General features: G+C 42.2%; 1 protein-coding gene across 5 annotated transcripts in view; it reads right to left on the reverse strand.

Moving 5' to 3' along the window:
- The window catches only part of CTTNBP2 (cortactin binding protein 2), a 109,641-nt gene continuing 85,425 nt past the window's right edge, over positions 1-24,216 (reverse strand). For 4 of the 5 annotated variants that reach the window (XM_033163394.1, XM_033163392.1, XM_033163391.1 and 1 more), the window contains 11 exons: positions 22,720-22,806; positions 22,516-22,615; positions 20,426-20,578; positions 19,720-19,907; positions 13,010-13,188; positions 11,168-11,373; positions 9,941-10,126; positions 9,550-9,610; positions 7,540-7,672; positions 5,156-5,260; positions 1-511 (listed from right to left, as the gene is read on the reverse strand). In XM_033163394.1, the coding sequence (XP_033019285.1) occupies positions 218-511; positions 5,156-5,260; positions 7,540-7,672; positions 9,550-9,610; positions 9,941-10,126; positions 11,168-11,373; positions 13,010-13,188; positions 19,720-19,907; positions 20,426-20,578; positions 22,516-22,615; positions 22,720-22,806 (1,692 nt within the window). In that variant the 3' untranslated portion in view covers positions 1-217. Of the gene's footprint in view, positions 512-5,155; positions 5,261-7,539; positions 7,673-9,549; positions 9,611-9,940; positions 10,127-11,167; positions 11,374-13,009; positions 13,189-19,719; positions 19,908-20,425; positions 20,579-22,515; positions 22,616-22,719; positions 22,807-24,216 lie in introns of those variants that run through there. The other variant, XM_033163393.1, reaches the window with a different exon arrangement.

Below are 24,216 nucleotides of genomic sequence, written 5' to 3' on the forward strand. Positions count from 1 at the left end.
TCACTTTCTAAAGTTCAATTTAATATAATCTAATATTTTTTTTCATTATAAACAGCTTATTTACACAGAAATTAAACTGTGGTCCCATAGATAACAACCGAGAAAACATATTTAAAAATTATTTACACCGTAAATAAATTTGTTCTCCAAAGGTAACTAAGATTACGCAAAGGCCGAAGGGGGTGGGGTGGGGGGAATGAATGGCAGACTGGTATATTTATTCGCATTTCTCAAGTTGTATTTTTTTGTGCATGTTCCAAATTTCTTCTTTTGAGTCACTGACTGCCTCTATTTGCCTTGTATTGCTGCTGCTGCTGCTGCTGCTGCTGCTGCTGCTGCTACTGCTGCTTCGTGTAGCGTTCTGAGAAGAATGGCTGACTTTATTTCTGGGCACAGGAAGAAAAGACTTCACTCTGGAAACACCAGTCTTGGAAGATTCGGTTTTTGATTTCGTGTTGCTGCATTGCACAGTTTGACCGCTGCTGAGAGGACACATCCCAGAATTCCCATCCTGCCGACAGAACAGCATTATATATCATGAATGATTTCACTCCTGACCGAAGCAGAAAGAAGAAAACTTGTGGTATGCAATCCATGTGTTTGCATTCCAGCACTGGCCTTCCTCTGTTATTGTGCAGGGCGACCCTAGGCCTTTTTACTTCGAAGCGAGGCCCTGTGTGTTCCATGGGGCTGGCTTCCTGACAAGCACAGTCGTACCTTGGAAGTCAAACGGGATCCGTTCCGGAAGTCCGTTCGACTTCCAAAACGGTTCGGAAACGAAGGCACGGCTTTCGATTGGTTGCAGGAAGCTCCTGCAGCCAATCGGGAGCTGCGGCGGACGTTCAGGTTCCAAAGAACGTTCACAAACCGGAACAATCACTTCCGGGTTTGCGCCGTTCGGCACCCAAAACGTTCGACTCGCAAGTCGTTCGAGAGCCAAGGTACGGCTGTATGTTCAGAATTTAAGAGGAGTCCTCCTGATCGGTCCATTTAGTCCACCATATTGTTTTCCCATAAACCTCTCCTGTTGCTGCTCCATAGCAGCGGCATACTGGCTCTGAACCAGAGGTTTCACCTAGCCATCAGAGAGAGAAAGGAGGGCCGTTCTCAGTTTAACCTGCCCGGGTTACATCGCTATGAGGCTAGTGTGACATGCTTGACATGGGCCTGGCATAAGAAACAGTTTGGAAACATCAGCTGCTGTGTAACACCTATACTTTACCAGTTGTGTTGTTACCAATTTGTTCCCGGGCTTAATTCGAAGTGCTAGTCTTGATCTAAATGGTTTGGAACCACAGCATTTCAAGGACAGGGTCAGTCCAAGACATTCTGGCACCTGAGATGAACCACAGAATGCTCCCCTCCCCTCCCTGCTGCTGTGATGCGAAACGGGGAGGTACAGGGAAGCTTCAAGGCATGAGACAAGTTGGGCTGCCTATGATGCGCTGAGTTACAGCTCGCCGAGTCAGAAATGGTACCACTTTTACAGCGTTACTTGAGTTTATTTAGCTAGTCGGAATAATCATTTGCTCCGGCGCTAATTTTGCACAACCAAAAGTGTGTCGGAACTGCATGAAATCGTGCTCGATTTGTAAATAAAATTGACAATGAAATATTTCTCCTTCACGATGAATCACTACGTACACAAAACTCGATCCACCTCCTTTGTGTCCCCACTTTCCCTTCTCAAAAAAATGTACCAGCTCCTACCACTTTATGTATGAAAACACCCCAGAAATTTCCACCGTCCAACTGTTGAGAAAGCAAACGTTTTGCATATTAAATAGTTTCCTGTGTAGAGGCTTATACTAGATTATTTTCCTCAGGCCTCAAAACGGTATGGCTGGTGGCATTTGCAGTGTATTTTTGGATGAAAAGAAGAGAGCCTGTGATTACAGAATGCAGCTGCCTACATGCCTTTTAAGACTAAATAGATTCTATTTCCACAACCATATCTGGACGTTTTTCTATTTCTACAATATCCCTGTTTCTATTTTTAAATGCATGTCTTGTCTTCTCCTATTTTCTGCTTCCCCCCCCCCTGCTTGCCCCCACCGCATCTTACGATTCCAGAAACTACACCGAGCAGCAAGAAGGAAGAGCCTTAGGCATATCTGGATACAGCCACCTGCTAACTGCAAGCCTGATGGGTTCTAATCTGGATAACATAAAACACACTGATAAATGCATGACCTCTGCAGAGGAGACTGAAACCCTCTAAATACTGCAGAGATTTCAATGCACACTTCTGGACAAAGTAAAATCTATCTTCCATTTCCCCCCCCCCCCCAAATGGGGAAAAACAATGCCAAGTGTATGGATACAGGGAAGGCAGGGCACAACATCTCACCCCATTTCATACAATTGTAGAGTTGGAAGGGAACCTAAGGATCATCTAGTCCAACCCCCTGCAATGCAGGAATATGTAGCTGTCCCATACAGGGATCGAACCTGCAACCTTGGCATGATCATCAACACGCTCTGACCAACTGTTCTTTTCACTTCAGTACTATCTTTTATCTAAATCAGTAAAAATCTCTACTGCAGTAGTTGTATATTTGTCACAAACCATATTATAATGAGACTATTTAACAAATGTAAGTTGGAAGGCTGTTCTGTACACACAACACCACACCCTGTTTGTTCCCCACTACACTGTTGTTTCTCATAACCAGCATCTGCTGGCAACTATACCACAAAGATGGGACCGATCAAGCCACACTGCATTCATTTGATGCCGTTTTTCACTCATGAATTCATCAAAATATACTTGCCACTGGAAATAAGCCCCCCTCCCTCAAATTGAGTTTCATAGGAAAGAAATAAAAAATGTTGTCTTTTTCTGACTTAATCAAGGTCTATATATATATAGCAAGCTTCAACTTTCCAAGCACCTAAATGTTCGTTTGTTTTTTATATTCCCCATCAGTGACTGACTGAATCAGTAGGGTCCAATAAAACTCACGTTGATCTAAAGGCACATATATGCACAGACCTGTGTATTATTATTATTATTATTATTATTATTATTATTATTTTTAAACTGAATTGCAAACACTGTTTTGAACACACATATAGAGCTAGTTGGAAGGGCCTTTGGAGACCATCCACCCCACGCTCTTGCTCAGTGCAGGATCTGCAGTGCAGATGCAGCTACAGCTTTGTGGACAGATCATAATGTTGGAAGGGGCTGCGAGGGTCATCTAGTCCACCCCCAATGCAGGAATCTTTCGCCCAATGTGGGGTGGGAAGCCATGACCCTGAGGTGTAGAGTCTCATGCTCTACTGCCATTCGGTCTGCTTAAATATCTACCCCCCCCTTCCAGGTAGCTGCTACTTTCCTGCTGGGAGAAAGCATACAGGCTGCTATACAAACTCATCACAAGTGATGCTCCCACACAGGCCTCCATGTGATTATCTTTGTATGCATTCTGAGATGCTTTGCAGACCTTCTTCCCTCTTTCCTATTTCACATGCTAAGAAGGCAACGGCTTCTTACAACTCAGAGGAAAGGGGGGGGGGAATCCTTTTAACCAACTGAACATTTCTAATTGTCACTTCCAAGCAACTCTCCCCCCCGGGTACCATTTTAGTCAGCCACTACCTCTGTGTTTTTGAGTTTCCATAGTAACGGCAACCATCTGGAGGGTTCGTGGTCTCTGGACCTGCTCATGAATGGCTGAAGCCACATGCTCTCTCATCATAGTGCTGGCTAGTCTGAGTTTCTCAATTATTTTTCCCCTCGAGACTCGTGTGAAATAATATTCATAAATTAGGAAAATAAAACAACTAAATATGCTCTTTCAATGCCCCCAACCTGGTTGCCAGACGTTTAAGGAACTTTGCCCCTCACCCATGGTACTGAGCATCAACGGCCTGTGAAGCCACAAAGATTTTCAAATTGTGTAGCAGGGGAGTAAGCAACAATATTTTGGGGTTTTTCCACTGTGTGTCTTTGACAGCTTACATCTTCTGTTTGTGCACTGTAGGAGAACAACAGTATGAACCTGTACACAGACGAAAGCCCAATTGACTTCAACGGTTCTTACTTCTAAATAAGCACACATGGGATTGCAACCTAAAATGCTTAATTGGAGACGGCACGTCCCACTGGGGCAAGGATCTATTCTCACTGGGTCCTTTGGGCGACACATCCCATTTGCAGGTCTCAATTTATAATTTTTCTCCTTACTTCGTAGGATGTTTATATGAATAAAGCAAGAGAATTTGAAATTCTGTGCACACTGGAAGTTCTTCATAAGTGATAAATAGCCACAGCAAAAGGTTGTATAATTCTATCAAGCTGCACAGCAGACAGAGAGAGAGAGAGAGAGAGAGAGAGAGAGGGAGGGAGGGAGGTGAAGCAAGGCTGTTGCCTCTGTTGAGATGCCAGCTGCCTTTGGTTCTCCCTACCAGCAGCCATTTCATTAGGCTTCTGGAACTATTTTCATCCCACACAGTCATTATAATAACTGTCTGAGCTTGCCATTCTCCTCCTCCTCCCTCCCCATCCTCTTTTCCTTTTGTGTGGTGTTTTTAGATTATCATCCTGAAGGCAAGGGATATCTTCTCTCTGATCTTATAAGCTGCTCTGGGAGCCTTTTTGGCTAAAGAACAGGTTAAAAATGCTTTAAATAAATGCATAAACATGTATTCACTATTTCTGTAAAAAAATAACTAGGTAGCTCAGCAAAAACAAAACTCTGATGCAAAAGCAAAATAAAATTTCTGCACAATAGAGTTGTCAAACACAACACATCTTCTGATTTTTGTTCTTAAAAATCTAAAATATTTTAACATATTTCCATGGCAACCAGTGGTCCATAGCATAACATCTAGCCTGCATATCTGCTTCTGCTTCTGCTTCTGCTTCTGCTTCTCTCTCTCTCTCTCTCTCTCTCTCTCTCTCTCTCTCTCTCCACCTTTGTGCTCATATTTCATGCACATCAGTCTCTCCTGCCCATCTTGTGCCTGTCTCTGTCATTCTCTGCCTTCTCTCATGGTGAACTTCCACAAGGACAACACAATATAGAGAGTCTTGGCAATCATGCAGTGATTGTGCTCAGTATGCCCTGAATCTAACAAACAACTCTAGGCTTAGGTTATGGACATGCAAAGACACCCTTATGCCACGTTACCACAACTTGTCACAAACCTGCTGTGATGCTGAAGTTTTGGCCTTAATGATGTTTGCTGAAAATACAGGATCCTTCTGAGAAGTATTAATCATCATCACCAGCTCATCCTTTGAATCTACTATCTGTATAAGGTTTGGTGAGGAAGGAGGGATGGAAAAAGCCAAGTGTTAGAATCCAAAACAGGGATATGCCTATACCCCTTGTTAAGTCTACAAAGCATATTACACTAGCTTCCCATGATCAATAGACTGATAGTGACAACAGAGATAAGATTATCAAGTCAGAGGGAAATCTCACTTGCACTGAGGTCCAGTGCCGAGCGCCTTCTGGTGGTTCCCTTGCTGCAAGAAGTGAGGTTACAGGGAACCAGGCAGAGGGCCTTCTCGGTAGTGGCACCTGCCCTGTGGAACACCCTCCCAGCAGATGTCAAGGCAATAAGCAACTATTTTACTTTAAATACAGCTGAAGGCGGCCCTGTTTAGGGAAATTTTAAATGTTTGATGCTGTATTGCTTTTAATATTCTGTTGGGTGCCACCCAGAGTGGCTGGGGAAACGCAGCCAGATGGGCGGGGCATAAACAAATAAATAAATAAATATTATATATTTTTATTAAAGATTTTCTTGATTTACAAAGGTATGTGTAATGTCTCTCTCATATTTTTTCCATGTAACATTTTTACAAATCAGTTACGTTTGTTGAAACATTAGGAAGAAAAGGGGGGAGAGTACAAAAAACCACCCTCTGTGAATTTCCTAATGGATGATGCAACTAAAAAACTGATTGTTATTTTTAAAGTAATGCTCCATGTATCATTGCTAATCTGCTTTGGTAAACCTCTTAAACCTTGATTTTCAGAGTTGAAAAGAGTGTTGCCAAGCTGCAGTCTATATACTATGTCTTCTGTGATTAAATATAACTTTCGCAGCACCATGGTACATCCAATAATGTCTACAGGACACCAACTGTACATTATTGGAGGCTTCAAGGGAATTTTCCATATGATGATGGAACTTCTACATAGTGAGTTACTCCACTATGAAATAGCGGTCTATAAATATTTGTATAAATAAACAAGGGCATGCACCAAAGACTTCATGGAAAACGTGAGTTTCAATGAGATTGTTAATGGAAGAGAAAGAACATGTAGGCACTTTCGAAAACAAGTTTCAGACATAAGGGACAGTGCGAGAAAGGGAAAGTGCAGGAGATGTTCAGACAGATAATGGAATTGAACACCAGCAGGAATATTAGGATGTAAAGGATGCCAGGATAAGAAGATGCAAAGCCACAGGGAACTTTGAAAGAGCCGGTGAGGATTTTGTGATGGATCCCAGGCTGAAAGACGGTGCAGGAATTAAGGACAGCTGTCAGGTGGACTGAGCAATAAAACAGATGACCTGTTTGGTGGCAAAGCATTGCTATAGGGTGGGTTGTAGGAAGAGGAGAGAGAAGGTTGCAGCTTTCAGAATGGGAGACGACAAGACCACAAATCAGAATATTTGCTGACAAAGCAGAAAAGAAAGGCTGTATTTTTACGTTAAAACAGGTGAAAACGAAGTGACTTGGTGGCAGTGTGGAACCAGTCTATCCAATGAGGTACGTGGTTATATTCTCAATGGATACAGAGATGCCAAACTATAATACAGAGTATATGAAGAAAGGAAACATAGGAATGAGTTTGAGAAGGTGATGGAACATATAAGCAGCAATGTCAGAGAAGTACTTTAAGAACTGGGCAATGCATGGAGGGGGATCTTGGTCTGGGACAGGGAGACAAAATTGGGTACCAGCATATACAGTAGGCAATATGAAAACAATGGGATCTGATGAAATAACCTAGGACTGGGAACAACAATATATCACTGAGACAGATTCTAATGGAAACAGGGAACAGAGAAATGAGATTGGCCAGGTAGGAAGAGATCCAATTGAGACAGAAACTAGGGCAAGAAGGGAATCTGGCAAGATGAGGATAGAGACCTTTGAATTTGGCCGTAAGGAAATCATCTGCTGAGGGCACTTTAAATAGAGAGCAGGAGAGGAGATAGAGGAGAAAGAAGTGAAAGAAGTGAGAATAAGGCATTTTGCAGAAATTTTGAAATTGTAATTCTGCAGGTGTTCTATTTAAATCCACTTATTTTTTCATTTATGTAATTATAAGCATTTTAAAATTTTGAAATGGAATAGATAAATGAAAAGTGGAAGTAAGCAGTCAATTGAAGGAGTTTGGAGACAACACCAGGTAGAAACAGAAAAGGGAGGCACTTAGAGAGATGGGTGAGTCACGAATGTTTTCCTGAGAATGGGAGAAAACTGTGATGTGTTGGAATGAAGCATGGATGGAACCAGAGGAAATGGACAGGCCGATTAAATTGTGAAGAGATGTAGACTGCAGTTACCTTGCTTATGTCAGATTCTGATTTGCTTAAACATATGCTCTGAAGCTCCTGCACAAGGTCTACTTCATCATCAGAACCAACTGATAGCCTCTGCTCCAGGTTTAACACACTTAGTGGGTCATCTTCTAGATGTCTAGGGAAACAAAACAAAAGCCAATTTAATTTATTCTACAAGTTCATTAAAAAAATCATTCTTGACACTGTTGCCTAGGAAAGGTGAGATTTTAAAATTGAGAGTTTTAAAATCTGGGTTGAATATTAATTCTATGAGTGGTTTAATTAACCTTTCCTGCTACACGGGCATTTCCTTACTAATCTACAAGGTAGAAATGGTCTTTTCTAGTATAATGTGCGACCGAGTTCACACATGCAACATTAAACGATGGCAACCATTAAACACTGCAGACAGACCTTTCATATCATCAAACATAAATGCAAGCACAATATTTTTTTTAACAGAGGCATTTCAAACATTTACGTAGGAGTGAGTCACAATCTGTTGAAACAACAGATAATGTATACATGTAAAGTGTTCTCCCAAAGCTGCAAATCCTCTGGAGAAGTAAAACTAAACTTGACTTGAGTCTCATTCAGTTAATCTGTGCCTTTGACCATTTGCTCAACAGTATATACAGGTGAAACTCAAAAAATTAGAATATTGTGGAAAAGTCCATTTACTGTATATTGTGGCATATAAAACTACTTTTTAATCCAGGAAAATCTTCTCAAAAGTCAGGGGTCGTCATATACGCCGGGTGGAGAATCTGCGGTTGAGTGTATCTCAAACTCTATATTTTAACTGGAAAAGCTGGGGGTTGTCTTATATGCCCAGTTGTCTTATACGCCGGAAAATACAGTATGTAAGCAATTGTTTTCATTAGCTACTGGAGTTTAAAATATGAGATAGACTCATGACATGCAAAGCGAGATATGTCAAGCCTTTGTTTGTTATAATTGTAATGATTATGGTGTACAGCTGATGAAAACCCCAAAGTTGAAATTGTTAATTTGGGGTTCTCATCAGCTGTACGCGATAATCATCACAGTTATAACAAATAAAGGCTTGACATATCTCGCTTTGCATGTCATGAGTCTATCTCATATATTAGTTTCACCTTTTAAGTTGAATTACTGAAAGAAATGAACCTCTCCACAATATTCTAATTTTTCGAGTTTCACCTGTAGAACAGACAACAGAATTTTTAGAAACTATCACGCTGGCTTAAGGACTGCCATTCTGCAAACTAAAACAGATGGGAATTCATTCCTGTGAACTATTCAAAAGGAAGTGGGTAGGCTGTTCTGTTTCGTATAAGCCAGGAAAAGTTATAGAATGTTCCTGAAGACCAGGCACGTGTCCAATAGCACTCACACGCACATTGCCAGGACCAGCTCAATACATTTTGACACCTGAGGCACCTCCCTCCCATTCAGGAAAAATGGGGTGATGGATGATCGGGAACATCAGGAATGAGGAGCGGGAGGGAGAAAGATCGACATTGGGATCTGCTGCCCTGGTGGATCTTTGCCACCTGAAGCGGTTGCCTCACCTTGCTTCATGAGTGCACCAACCCTGCACATTGCTCTCAACCACTTTTATCTTTTTAACAAAACATGTTGAGGCTATGGCAACTGGCAGCAAAGAACCCACAGTTATTCAGCACTTGTGCTTTCCAACCTTTGTGGCATTTTGGCAGGTTGTGAATTGACAGCTTTGTGTTTGCAAGCTGCACGTGGTTTGATATTTTGGCTACGGCATCCAGCCAGAGTAATTTAAGGTGAATATTATTGTCTACCTATTTTCCCATTTCCTATGTAGTTGGGGGAGGGGAGGGCAATGATGCTCACCTCATCACACGACCCCAGGCTTACTGACCCCAGGGCAAACAATTATCGAAAATTTCATAGAAAACGGACCGGGACAAAGAATGCACAGATTATTACAGAATTCGGTCATTTAATTTTATCATTGCCTAATAATTTTCCAATCCCCCTCCGCAAGCAACTTACTTTTTTGTTAGAGAAGCCATCTTGTTCCCATTTTCCTGCAATATGTTCTTTGACTTGACACCTACACAAGATGAAGGATGAGAAGCATTGACACACACATACAGTCGGTGGGAGTAATCCATGAAGCACCAATGGTGCCAATCCTGTATCTGTTTTAGCAGGGTTAAAGAGAAGTTGCACTTCAGCAGTGGTGAGTGGATTATGCATATCGTTGGTAAACAACAACAACAACAACAACAACAACAACAACAACAACAACTCAGAAATGAAAGAGCCTTGACTGAACGGTTAAAGGACAGAACATTCACATTAAACAGAATTTCCTGGCCCATCTCTGCAGTCCCTATGAGGTCTATTATCTCCAGGGCCTTTCATTCCCATTAGCCATTACCTTCTGCATTCTCCTCCTTCCTACTCCAGGACTGGGCTGACAAGTGGCCTGATTTCTTACGAGGACTGGTGCTCACTTTTCTCCAAGCAATGTTCTCCCCTCTTTTCTTGGGGCAATTCTTGTAGTTTGACACCATAGAGAGGGGGAAGTTTCCTCCTTTGAAATCAGCAATGTACTGATCCAGCTCTGAAACGTTGAGAACAAAATAAGCCGTGGAGATAATTCAAGACCTGAAATATTATAATGTGATGCCAAATGCTTTTGCCTAAAAAATAAAATAAAAAATCAACTGAGCTTTTTTTTTTTAAAAAAAAAAAAAACCCACCATGGTTTTATGGAACTGGAAGATTTGCTGTGGTTGCAAGGATAAATAAAGAGATTGAACAATGAATTATTATAGGTTTTTGAGACTTAATTGATTGGCTTTGTGGGCTCAGCAGTAAGCACTAGATCTGTTACAATCGTGGGCTACCTAATTGCTCAACCAGAAATAAATCATGGGCCCCAATGTAAAAATGAACTACCTTTGGTTTCACAAAGAAACACACAAGCAAATGACATAGGAAGCACCAGGGACAGAATGAGAGAGAAAGAGAAGAGATGAATACAAAAATAGAGATTCAGGCCTTCGTAGCCAGAAAGGAGATTGCTGCAGTTCCTGGACCAATAAAGAGAGCTATGAGCAATATACTCAAACACTTGGCCACAACAAAAATAAGAAAAAATAGAGAATTTATCTACATCTGTGAACATGTCAGACTCCTTGCAAAATAAAAAATATCTAGTGCTCAAACTCCATGAGAAAGACCCATGCAATTGACCACACCTATGTGGTTGTAGCACATAACAACAACAACAACAACAACAACAACAACAACAACACTCTTCATCTGTAGATCTCAGGACAGTTCACAACATAACAGTGCCGAGAGATGAACTCATGGAGAAATGTCTCCCTCAATTCTAGTTTAACATTACGTGATAAGTGATCTTCATAGTTTTGTGGTCAAGAATGAATTTCTCCCAGATCAGACAGGCAAACAACACCAGTTTGTTTCTGACTTGCTTAAGATATTCTGATCTCTCCAAAACACGTTTCTTGAAACCATGCCTGAGATGCGGTAGTTAGTGAGTGATATCAATGTCTTCTAGGGTTGCTGGGTTATAGCCTTCAGCTTCCTTCCTTGACTTCTGAGTCCAGCAATCAAATCATTTACTATTTCCCACCTGCTCTGGGAAGAGGACATCCATGCAGAACAGCTTTATTTAAGAGGATGCTGAGCGCAGCTTTCACCACAGCCTGTTGCCCTTGGCTCGGACTTTTCTTGACTGCCATCTGTCCCAGTGTGGACGGTCTTTTCAGAGAAGCTCTGGAGAGAATTGCTTCTTGAACTCGGGGAGCAATGACAGAATTCCATAACTTGGACATCCACCTTTGAGCACAGAGGGAAAAGAAATAGCACTAAGGCATGAACATTGTAGCTACAGATTTTTTTTCATCCGTGCATGAGAAGCTGTTGAAATTCCCTCTTCTGGTATGGGGCAAAAGCTTAGAGGCAGAGTGCATGCTTTGAGTTCAGAAGATCCTATATTCAGACCCTTGCATGTTGGTAAAAAAATAATAATCAGGTGATATAAAATATCTCTCCCTGAGACCACAGAGAGCTTCTACAAATCCTGAGAAAGACACCTGGACAGCAAACCATTGCTGTCTTGTACAGTTGTACATTGGTTGTCAAACTTAATCTGTTCTGGGAGTCCGTTCGACTCCCAAAATGGTTCGAAAACCAAGGCGCAGCTTCCAATTGGCTGCAGGAACTTCCTGCACTCAATTGGAAGCCACATATGGGACATAACATAATGTTGGAAGATTGGGTGAGGTTGTGGAGGGAAGGTATCAAGTTTACTGCATGCAATGTATTAAGAGAAAATATTATGAAAATGATATATAGATGGTATTTAACACCAGTGAAATTAGCTAAGATGTATCATGGTTTGAGTAATGAATGTTGGAAATGTAAACAAGTAGAAGGTACCTTCTATCACATGTGGTGGACGTGCCCAAAGGTAAAGGTCTTCTGGGGAAAAATTTATAATGAACTTTAAAAAGTGCTGAAAAGCACTTTTACCAAGAAACCAGAGGCCTTTCTCCTGGGCATGACCAATCATGAGATTCCCAACAAAGATAGAACTTTTTTCATGTATGCCACAATTGGAAGCCACATAAGCTGCGTCGAATGTCTGGCTTCTGAAAAACATTTGCAAACTGGAACACTCACTTCTGGGTTTGCGGCATTCAGGAGCCAAAACGTCCGAGTGCCAAAGCGTTTGAGAACCAAGGTACAATTGTACAGCTTGAACCTCCCTTTCTATGCGCCAGGTGTGTCATGTAATCATAATCAAAGACATAAAGTGTAATTTTAGCCCCTGGATTTAATAGTCTAATGGAGGCCCAGTGTGTATTACTGCAGTTGTGAAGCACACAATTACTTTCCCCCACAAGTGCCATTGCTTGCTTTGCAACTCCTTATACATCCCTGATACGTTAGATCGAAAAACTAACTAACCAAAGAGTTTGCCAGCTCTAATAAAAACAGAGAAAATACGCCTGAGCATTTTAGAAATTCACTTAAATCCTAGCATCATCATGATTGTCGGAATGAAATAAAAAGTAAAAGGATAATAAATTCAGCATCTGTAACCAAGTAAAATGTCTACACAGTGGTGCTGCAACTAATTTTTTTTTTTTAAAGAAAAAAGTTATGCTGCTGTGTGTTGTACATGATTGTAATTAAGCAGTATATCAGGGCTTGCCAACCTTTTTGAAGCAGCAGGTACATTTTGAATTTTGAGAAAGAGCTGTGGGTGCCAGTCGCAAAATGGCTGCCAAGAAGGCACAGTGTAACTCAAAATTAGAGAGAATACAGCCATGGGAGAAAGATTGGGAAACTCTATAAATCTGAATTAGTGGTGCTAGAATAGATTACAGAGATGTACTGGAGAAGTAAGTATTTTAAGGATGTCACTGCTGCACTGTATCATTAATGAAGATTAAACGACAAGACTTACTTCACTGTTGTGTGGCTGTGACCAGGCACCACCGGACACGACAGGAAATGCTTCGGTCCAACAAGTGCTTCAGGTGCGCCAAGCCGCGATAAACACGAATTGAGTTGGTACCAGACTGCGAGAATCCACTCAATGATCTTGCACACTGGATCACACGGAGGAGGCATGTTTCCTTTGAACTGGAGAGAGAACAGATGATTGGTTTCGGACCTCTTCGAAGAAGGAAAGCAACTTCACAGTGCAACACACTGTACAGAAGCAGTAAGGTAAAGGAACCCCTGACCATTAGGCCATCTCGCTTTACTGGCCAAGGGAGCCGGCGTACAGCTTCCTGGTCATGTGGTCAGCATGACTAAGCCACTTCTGGGGAACCAGAGCAGCACACGGAAACGTTGTTTACCTTCCCGGCAGAGCAGTACCTATTTATCTACTTGCACTTTGATGTGCTTTTGAACTGCTAGGTTGGCAGAAGCAGGGACCGAGCAACGGGAGCTCACCCCACCGCAGGGATTCGAACCACTGACCTTCTGATCGGCAAGCCCTAGGCTCTGTGGTTTAACCCACAGTGCCACCCGCGTCCCTTGGTGCAGTAGGTTTCACTAAAATGAACACCTGCATGCTCATTCCTTGATAACCGCAGCATCAAGCAGTCACCGCTCATGTGAAAAACCCACCATGGATCAAATATCACCAAGACACCTGTCCTTCTCATCACCATAAACACAAGTGCTTTTCAGTAGAGCTTTCGTGGCTGAAAGTCACTGTGCTGAGTGACCAAGCAATAAGATTACAAATGGTGAATTATTTCCAAACACAGAAATATGAGTTCTTTTGAAGCAACACAAGCAGTGGCATGAAACTCCAAAGCACACCTAAATTTAAACAATTCTAAGAAGGTGCAAAGTCAGTCGCATGCTCCAGCTTCTAATACGAACCAAAATTTTAATATTTGAAACTATGGAGGGTTTTATTTTGCCCTTCCAGTGGTAGTAACATCAACTGATTTCTTGAACAAGCCCTATAATAATGGACAAGGGTTGTACTCTTGTACATTTAACGGGGCTTTAAAAAAAAAGAAAACATCCCAATAGATGAATAAAGCCTAATTCTATACGAAGCATTCACACTTAAGTCCAGGTAGAAGCGTTACAGAGATATTTGCTATGCAGTCTGCCTTCAACTGGTATATCACCACCACCACTTCAAGAGGGAACAAGGTATAACATTACATATACAGTAGCAAGAAACAACAGTGTCACCAGCAGTGTGCAGGTGCTCTTGCTTAAGCCATCTTGCCAGGACAAGCTTGGGGAATATGACTGCTGCACAACTAATGTTACAAAGGAACAAATGAAGCCTTGGGGACTGTAACTTTCCTCCCAATTAACATTTAATGCTACCAGGGCACAAGTTCCGACCATCATATTGGTGGTGAAAAGTCTCGATCTGGGAAGGCGAAAATGCAACAGTCCTGTCAGCAATGCTTTAAATCTATTCATCATTTCAATTTCCCACAATGCCATAGTGGTCGCATTGCTAAGGAGCCCTAGATGCAGACAGTGGGTACTACTTAACCCCCCCCCCAAAAGCCCACTAGGGTCTACTGATGGAGAACTCACTCACTGGATCATCACCTTGTCATGGTGAGTGGGCTTGCACGTTCCTATGACCCTTGTGAGCAAAGCCGTCAGGAGTGTCGTACTCCCAGCAGGGTCATCCAAGGCGGTAAGGTCTAAAGGGAGGAGCTAGACAAAGGATGATCCCAAAAGTCCTCAGCGGCAGAACAGGCGGACGATAAGCGGTATGTTACAACGGCTGTGAAGGCGGATGAAGGCTGCAGCAGATAAGAATCTACCGGTCGTTGTGATACTCATGCCATCGGAATAGAGCCTTACTGGGAAGACTGTGCGTTGGTCAGCGTGCACTGATCTACACACGTAAAACCGATTCACGCAAAGGCGTCTTCCAAAACCACTGTTAAAGCCGTGTTTATGGAAGACAATCTTACTCGGCTACAAGTGATCGCCAAAGAAGACAGATGGAGAAGTATCCACTTTCATCCCTGAGCCAACTCCTGCCAACTACTTGCATGATTAGTGTCAAGTGTCTGAAAAGAAGGCATTCAGCAGTGCCAACACCAGTCCTACTAATCAATGCTAATCAATGCAGGTTACCAGTAGAAGAAGAAGAGGAAGAGTTTGGATTTGATATCCCGCTTTTTACTACCCGAAGGAGTCTCAAAGCGGCTAACATTCTCCTTTCCCTTCCTCCCCCACAACAAACACTCTGTGAGGTGAGTGGGGCTGAGAGACTTCAGAGAAGTGTGACTAGCCCAAGGTCACCCAGCAGCTGCATGTGGAGGAGTGGAGACGCAAACCCGGTTCACCAGATTACGAGTCTGCCGCTCTTAACCACTACACCAAACTGGCTCTACCAATGGAGAGTCAAGCTTTGGTACCATGTCCCTTCTGCAGACAGACAAGATAATGATTGGTCATTAAGAGGAAACCCCAGTCCATGATTCAATTAACTTGCACCCAAAGTTTTGTTTCGCTTCAGTGTAAATAATCTTGCACCTCTCACAAAAAAGAGGGCTCTCTTTTTTTAGAACAACTGTAAAAAGAAAGGGCTAAATACTAAGGCTCTCCTGCACAGTAGAGGCCTGCTGCTATTAATGACTTCACATTTCAAATTATTCCTTCAGTTCTCATTGTGCTGGTTTGCTCATTTGCTGAAGCTATTTCGGCGCATTTATGCCCTTGCTTCCATTTTGCTCGTTTTCAATTAAAAAACACTTGTAGACAACGGAGAGCACTCCAGGCATTTAATGTAGATAGAGGCAGAGATCGGGAAATGACAGAAGAACCATACACAAGTATTCAGTTAAGGGGTAATGCCTTGCTTTGAGGCAAGAGCTAAAAAGGAAATCCTTTCATAAGAAATAACTCATGTTCTTCCTAATCTCATTAGAAGCAGGGCTTTCTGGCGTGCAGTCAGACCAGCTGTGGAAAGATACTGTTGTGTGTTTGTGTGGTTTTTTTTTTTTTTTTTAACAGCGCTGCTTTCATAGTCCTGTTGTGGACATTTAACTGAAATTAATTTTAAAAGGGAGTATCACGATGAGGGTTGTGTATATATTAACATAAAATGCATAAACCTCTGCACCAATGTAACCCATTTTCACCACCCTGTATGCATTATTGGCTCATTTTGCATAATGTAGACTGCAATCCTATGCAAACTTATCCGGGAATCCCATCAAACTCAATGAGACTTGCTTCTTCGTAGACATATAGGATTCCACTATACTTTGCTGTTTCAGTTCATATGTGGAGCGGCAGCTATTACTGGTGATGAGTGCTCTCTGGAAGTTCATCACGGAAAGCACTCCTTTCATGAGCTTTCTCCAAAATCCCCAAGATAAAACTTGGCTCCTATATGAACCTTTTCTAGGAATGCACTAAAAGCCCCAGAACTCCCCCTCCCTCCCTCCCTGTTTAGTTTAGTTTTTTTTTAACATGGTTGCTGCTGCTTCATAAGCACCAAGTGAGGGGGAGGAATTTCATAGCGTTTTGTTGTTGTTCAGTCGTTCAGTCGTGTCCGACTCTTCGTGACCCCATGGACCAGAGCACGCCAGGCACGCCTATCCTTCACTGCCTCTCGCAATTTGGCCAAACTCATGTTAGTAGCTTCAAGAACACTGTCCAACCATCTCATCCTCTGTCGTCCCCTTCTCCTTGTGCCCTCCATCTTTCCCAACATCAGGGTCTTTTCCAGGGAGTCTTCTCTTCTCATGAGGTGGCCAAAGTACTGAAGCCTCAATTTCAGGATCTGTCCTTCTAGTGAGCACTCAGGGCTGATTTCTTTAAGGATGGATAGGTTTGATCTTCTTGCAGTCCATGGGACTTTCAAGAGTCTCCTCCAGCACCATAATTCAAAAGCATCAATTCTTCGGCGATCAGCCTTCATAGCGTTTACCTGGTACCTTATGAATTATTCCAGCTGTCTCCCGCTGGAACAGCAGGAGCAGGTAGTTCAGTGGGGAGGAAGGAAAGGGAAGAGGAGGCTGGAAGAGCACTGGGTTGATGTGTGGGGTGGAAGAAGCTGAGATTTTTTTTTTAGCTCAAATAAAAATCCAAGCCCAAGAAGAATTATAACACTGCAACGTTCATCTTGTATTGAGTCCTGGGTGCTTGTATAGTCGTACCTTGGATCCCGAATGCCCTGAAACTCAGGACGTTTTGGCTCCCGAAGGCCGCAAACCTGGAAGTGACTTTTCTGGTTTGCGAACGTTCTTTGGGAACCTGAACGTTCGACGGGGCTTCCGATTGGCTGCAGGAGCTTCCTGCAGCCAATCAGAAGCTGCGATTTGGTTTTTGAACGTTTTGGAAGTTGAACGGATTTCCGGAATGGATTCCGTTCAACTTCCAAGGTACGGCTGTATTTTTGAGAGTGGAAATACAAAATTTCAGTGACATCACTAACTACTGTGCAACTATAGCTCTATAGACTATACTATACCTTACACAAACTTTTTAATGATTGTGATGGTGTATGTGGTGTGCCTTGAACGTGGAAAGAACACAACAAACCCAACATATCTAAATATCAAAGCAGCAATGTATAGCTAGCTTTCATTTACAATGGGCTCACATCCTTGAGGTTTCAATCTCTGAATCCATGTTGGCTTCAGGGTTGCCTAATCATTGTGCGGCAAAGAACTGTCTCTCAGGTGCTGCTTGCGGAAGAAGTCACACCTGCTAAATTTCTCTCTGCCACACATTCTTGAGATCATCTCTCTGTCACCGCAGGCTCAAGAAAATCACTTAAAGCTAGTTCCTGACAAACACTCCAGTTCCACTAAGCAGCAATGATTTATGACTTCATTTCAAAGGGAGTAGGATGATAAACCATCCATTGCTAACTAGATTCTAGGATTTGAAGCTCTCCATGCTGCCAGGAGACCTATAATTAGCAAAATTTTTTTTTAAAAAAATCATCCAGTGGTTGCATACATGAAAAGGGGACTCAGATTTTTCTTTATTTCAGTGGGCATTATTCCTAACACGAAGGCTTCAGGTTTTTTGGGAATGAAAATTTAAGAATCTTCTTAATTTCATTATATATGATATCCCAAAATTCTCTTATTCTTTTACACTCCAACCACAGTGGTTAGGATTCTAATAGCTAAGAATTGGAAAAGTGACAACACCCTCACCAAAACGGACTGGCAAGTGAAAATGATTGAATATCTACAACTCGCAAAAATGAAAGGAAGACTAAGAAGAAACTCAATACAAAAAGTTAATAAAGATTGGATAATTTTTAAATAATGTATTAGAAATTACTGTGATAATGCTAACCTCCGGGCAGACATAGAATGAATCATGAAATATAAAGAAAGCATATAATAAAACCAATTGGAAGAAATGGGAATTAAAATAATAATAATGAAATGTGTATAGATTAACAAATGTTGTTGTTGTTCAGTCGTTCAGTTGTGTCCAACTCTTCATGACCCCATGGACCAGAGCATGCCAGGCAACCCTATCCTCCACTGCCTCCCGCAGTTTGGCCAAACTTTGTCCATGGAGTTTTCTTGGCAGGGATACTGGAGTGGCTTGCCAGTTCCTTCTCCAGGTGGATCACATTTAGTCTAAACTCTCCGCTATGACCTGTCCATCTTGGGTGGCCCTGCATGGCATAGCTCATAGCTTCCCTGAGTTATTAAAGCCCGTTTGCCACGACAAGGCAGTAATCCATGAAGGAACAAATGTAAAATAGCACAATGAAAAGAATGGGAAGTTAGTGTCAAGGGTGTGTTTGGTGTGTTTATGTTGTAATATGTGTAGTGTGTACAGGAGTCACTGCTTTTATAAAACGACCTGAAGTGGTTTCCATCCCTTATGTGTCTGTGACAAACCTGAAGTATGAGAGCTTATCACCAGGCAACAACTCAACATTGCTGCAGTGGATTTCTCTTTTTCTTTTATCTTTTTAAATAAACTTTATTATACATCAATTAAGATCAGTTTACATATTACTAATAACATTTAACTTAGACAGTACATGCAACAAATCCAATACACACTACACCTCTATTGAAGTCTTAAACGGTAGCAGTTACAGCAGACAGAAATTGCCTCCTTAACACGTATTGGTGATGTAATGGACTACCAATAAGCCAAGACCGCTCAAAAGCAATTCTGCAATTTGATTTAAGAAAGGCTGCTGCATGGGAGTTACTGGTTTGTTGCTGGTATGTGGGAATGATGATGAAGTTCCATCCATGTATTTAAAAATATATACAGTCGAATGGCTCCGTTTTCGAACGTTTCAGCTCCCAAACGCCGAAAACCTGGAAGTAAACGCTCCAGTTTTTGAACGTTTTTCGTAAGCCGAACGTCCAATGCAGCTTCTGCTTGAGTGCAGGAAACTCTTGCAACCAAATGGAAGCTGCGTCTTGGTTGTCGAACGTTTTGGAAGCTGAACGGACTTCCGGAATGGATTACATTTGACAACCGAGGTTTAACTGTATCTCAGTTCATAAACTAAATCACAGAAGCTTATTGAGCTGTATACAATGACTCACGTCTTTGTCCTGCACAGTGGAAGAGCTTTAGTTCTCTTATTAATTTATTTGGTTCTAGTAACACCGAACACCTTTTGTAGCGAACAGTGACCTGAAACTCAAGCAGGCATGCTCCTACCTTGCTTAAAACCTTCCTTCTTAAGAACCTTTGCAGGAGGCCATGGATCGGTTCTCCGTCCCATCTTAGCTGAACCCAGAGGAAATGTTGCTGAACCATCAGGTCAGAGCCTTGAAGCCGAGATTTTGCAATGGTCCCCATAAGAAAACAATTCTCGTGGAAATAATAAGCTTCAGATGCACCGTTGGCTAAACAAAAAGCAAAAACAAAAGAGAAGAAAAACTCAGAAAACAACAACAACAAAACACCCAGATGACAGAGCTAATAAAGAACCAGGATCAAAATGCAAGCTCATTTAAATGGATTACATCTCACTGTGGCCAAGTTCGTATGCCAAACCAAGGGCACTGAGCTCCTCCCCTGTCATTCTGTACTGAGCTAAGCCATGGCTTGGCTGAGTGTGCCATCAACAATGTTTAGCTCTCCCCGAACCATAGGATGAACCTTGCTTATAGCTTGTGGTTTGTCTGGAGAGAGCTAATCCATGAACCTGGGTTCAAGTGCCCTGCTAAGGCTATGGCTTAACTCAGTGCAATGCTGCTGCAGAGAGACCAGGGAGGAGACAGGTCCAGGCTAGCATGTTTGTGTGTTTGTGCTAAGCCTGTGTCAAGGGCAACTTCCAAACTTCCAAAGGAAACTTTGCTCTTTTAAAAGTGTGTTTTCCATAACAGCGAACCCCAGAGAAACAAAACAAACATTTCTGTACCTTTCTTTATAGTGTAGGGGTTCTCAGAGCCACGACTTTCAAGAGGCTGAAGAAACTCGCCCAGTAATTCCAATAATGTTGCTTTTTCCAAATTCTCTAAAATTACAATGGTTCTGTTGTTTACAGAAGGCTGTTTCACAGGGATCAGGCAACCTGCGAATACAAAGAGCTTATTGCGGCTGGCAGAGGGCGATCTCCCTCTTTCTATTTGCGACATGCATTTTTCATAATAAGAATGTATCTAGAGCATGTAGGAACTTTGATGGTGCTTTTGTCCACCCCCCCTTTGCCCCCCAAATATCTCATAGCAGGGGTGACTAACTTTCCTTGGCTCAAGGGCCACATTCACTCTTGGTTATCCCTCCAAGGGCCACATGCTAGCAGTGTGTGTGGGGGTCTAACCAAAAGTGAGAATAGCGCCCCCTCTCTCACACACACAGAAGCACACAGCCCCTCCCTCCGCAGATCAGCAGAGGGATGGTTATTGGTTTTTCTCTGCTTACCAAATGATTGTTCGGTTGACCGAGAAGGGGGCAACATGCATCTCCCATCAGGATACTGGGTTCTGCCCACCTCTGTTTCAGCAGAGGCAACAGGGCAATGGGAACTGATGCCTCTGTTAGACTCCTCTCAACTCTCTTAACTAAACAAATACATTTTCTGTCTCCAGCCTTTGTGTCCGCAGAAACAGATGCACACTTTTGACAACTTTGTTTATTGTCAGGGACTGTGCTGAGGAGGGCTACAATGAGGAGGCATGGTGGGTGCCACCTCCCCACCCCACCCTGAATCTCCCTGGGAGCAGGAGGACAGTATAGGTTTAGAACAGTGGTTTGCAGAGGGGCATAGTTCAGAAGGGAAAAGCTGGGAAATACTGGATGAAGAGCAGCTAGGAGGAGAAACACACTGGAAGAGAGAGGGTTAACAGATTCACATTCATTGGACAGCATCCCCCCCCCTGCCTCCGTTCTAAGAGAGCTGAGATAGTTGCCGAACAGAAAGCACAGTGACTTCAAGCTCAGGGTACCAGATGTGGGGGTGATGTGGACTGAGGGGGATAGGTGTAGCCTTAATTGGAAGCACCGCCATTCTTAAAGGGAGACATTCGTTATCCCTCGCTGTGATTATTAAAGTATTCTAACTGGTAAGAAGACTCCGTTCACTTTGTTCTGTTTATCTACTGCCAAGGGGGGTGGGGAGGAAGCCGATTCCTTGAAGCCTGACACTTATAAACCTAACTTTTAAACTGAAATGGCTAACTTAGTCATAATTACTTTGAAAAAGTTTCACTTGTTTGTTAAAGACAAGTTAGACCGTTAGACCAGCCCAATCAAAATAGTCAGGTATGAACTTGGTGGGGGGTCACATCATCATCATTTTTTCTTTATTTCATTTTGCTAGACCAGGCATAGGCAAACTCAGCCCTCCAGATGTTTTGGGACTACAACTCCCATCATCCCCAGCTAACAGGACCAGTGGTCAGGGATGATGGGAATTGTATTCTCAAAACATCTGGAGGGCCGAGTTTGCCTATGCCTGTGCTAGACAGACGTATAAGGTGCCTGTAAATCTCTTGGGAGTCTTATTCCTCCAATCATTGGTGAAGAATGATTTAGAGGTGGAAACACTCTGGGTGAATCCTGAGGGATGTAGACACACAAGGTTCAGTATGGGAATAAAATATCGAGAGAATTCTGCCTATCCCTTATAATACCCATAAGACAACTTTAATTTACCTTCATTTCATTTCATGCTATTCATATGAATTAAATCTTTCTAAATCATGTATAATAATTGTATTTTTTTTAAGGAAAAAAAAGCATTTTTAAATTCCAGACCTATCGTCACATCTGTCAGGAGAGATATAAAAGAAAACTACTCAAAGCTTGATATTAAATTTTGTCTTTAGTTCAGGCTCTGTCTCCTTTTCACACCATCAATTTTTGTCTCTGGAGTTTCTGAAAAGTTAGATTAAAAATATGTCATAGGGTGCACAAAGTGCTTTGGCGTATTTCCTTTGTAAACATCATTAAAAGTAAGCTGCCTTCTTTTTAATCCCAGCCTCCGCTGATTTATTAAAATCATCTTACCGCTGTTGATGAATAATTCTGCAAGTTGCTCCTTGGAGAAATCAGAATCTATCTTCACTTTGACAATTTCACAGCTGAATCCTGCAGCCAGTTGCTTGTGCTGTGTTACAAAGTTCACAAATTCAGCAAAGGTGAATAATAGGCTCTTTCTACCGCCCCCCTCCATGCCCCCTGCCAAAATGTTGTATAGTTTTATCTTCTTACCTTCATACAGAGGGCTATTTGGTATGCCACATAATCTTGCAAGCTTCCTTCCGGACCATGGAAGATAATATTGCGGTACTGTTCCACCTGTAGACAAACACAGTAATATTTATATGTACTTTCACGGGCCTGTTTTAAAATGAATGAAAAGAGGTGTTTATTGTTCTTTAGACATTGCTTATAGTGCAGCCACATAGATGTCCACTCAAAAGCAAGTCCCACTGAATTAAAAGGGACTTTACTCCCAAGAACCTACCATGTAGGACTGCAGCCTTACAGATTTTTAAAAATATAATTAGAACATGGGTGGCCACCTGATACCAATTTCAATGTGGGGGGAAAATGCTCACAGCCAGCAGCTTATAAAATGATAACAGTTAATTGATCTGTTTCTATTCAGGGTTCATAAAAGCATTAAGGACAATTCTACCATCCCTACATCACAAGTCTGGGCGTCCCTTTTGATTCTTAGAACTGTATAACTAGAGTGAATGTTAACAAAGACACCAGTCAGTTATTTCCCCTGAAACACAAAATCGAAATGCCATTTTATATCAAATGCCAGGATATAAAGTGCTACTTTGGGTGCACCCAAGGACTATGTCATTCCCAGTAGGGTTGTTGCATTGTACCCCCTTTAACCAGTAGATCCCTGTGACATTTCACCAAGTGTTAAAAGCAATGGGGCGCAGTCCTGCTATTTGAGAATCCCCTTGGCTGAGCAGAATGAACTGTGCAATTCTTTGGACTGTGAGCATGATTTGATTATTTTTTTAAAATATAAAATAAAATCAATGTATCTGGATAGAATAACTACTGAGGAGGGCTTTTCAAGTATTCAGCGTTTCCTGTGCTGCTATTCCCAGAACGAAATCTAACGCTCGTGTCTCAGTTTCCTAGCAACGTAACTACCTGTAAAGGGTTCTGAAGATAAGTTTACAAATTGAATTCCAAGAGGACTAAATTAGCTCTCTACCACTGTAATAGCCATGTCCTTTGAAGGCTAACTTGCCACTCCTGAGAATTGTGCTTCCTTGCTTTTAAGTGAAAACGGATAGTAAAAGGAACTTTATAGTAAGTGAACTCGGTGTACGAAACTTTAGTGAAGCTTTATAGCAGGGAAGGGTTAGCTGTTTGCAGGCTGAGGTCTGCATTCCCTCATGGACAACCTGTCAGCGGTAGGTGGGGAATTTGAGGTGAAAGTGGAGAGAGAGCGAGAGAGAGAGAGAGCGCAACAAATGCAACTCACAATGTTATAATGTTATAATGTGACTCGTTCCAGCCTGGCAAAAGCATGTGAAGGCAATAGCACGGTGCAGTCCAGGGGGCCAGACACTTAGCCCTGGGGTCTGAGAATTGGTTCCCCATCTTGCTCTTATATGACAGTTCTGTTGCCCTAATAGTTAAATGCAGCACCCATGTTCAGAGGCAGTGCTCCTCTGAATCACATTTGCTGGTATGGGAGGGCTGGTTGCCATCACCGCTCGTTTGTGGACT

This window comes from Lacerta agilis, chromosome 10 (assembly GCF_009819535.1).
Source record: "Lacerta agilis isolate rLacAgi1 chromosome 10, rLacAgi1.pri, whole genome shotgun sequence".
NCBI classification, from domain to species: Eukaryota; Metazoa; Chordata; class Lepidosauria; order Squamata; family Lacertidae; genus Lacerta; species Lacerta agilis.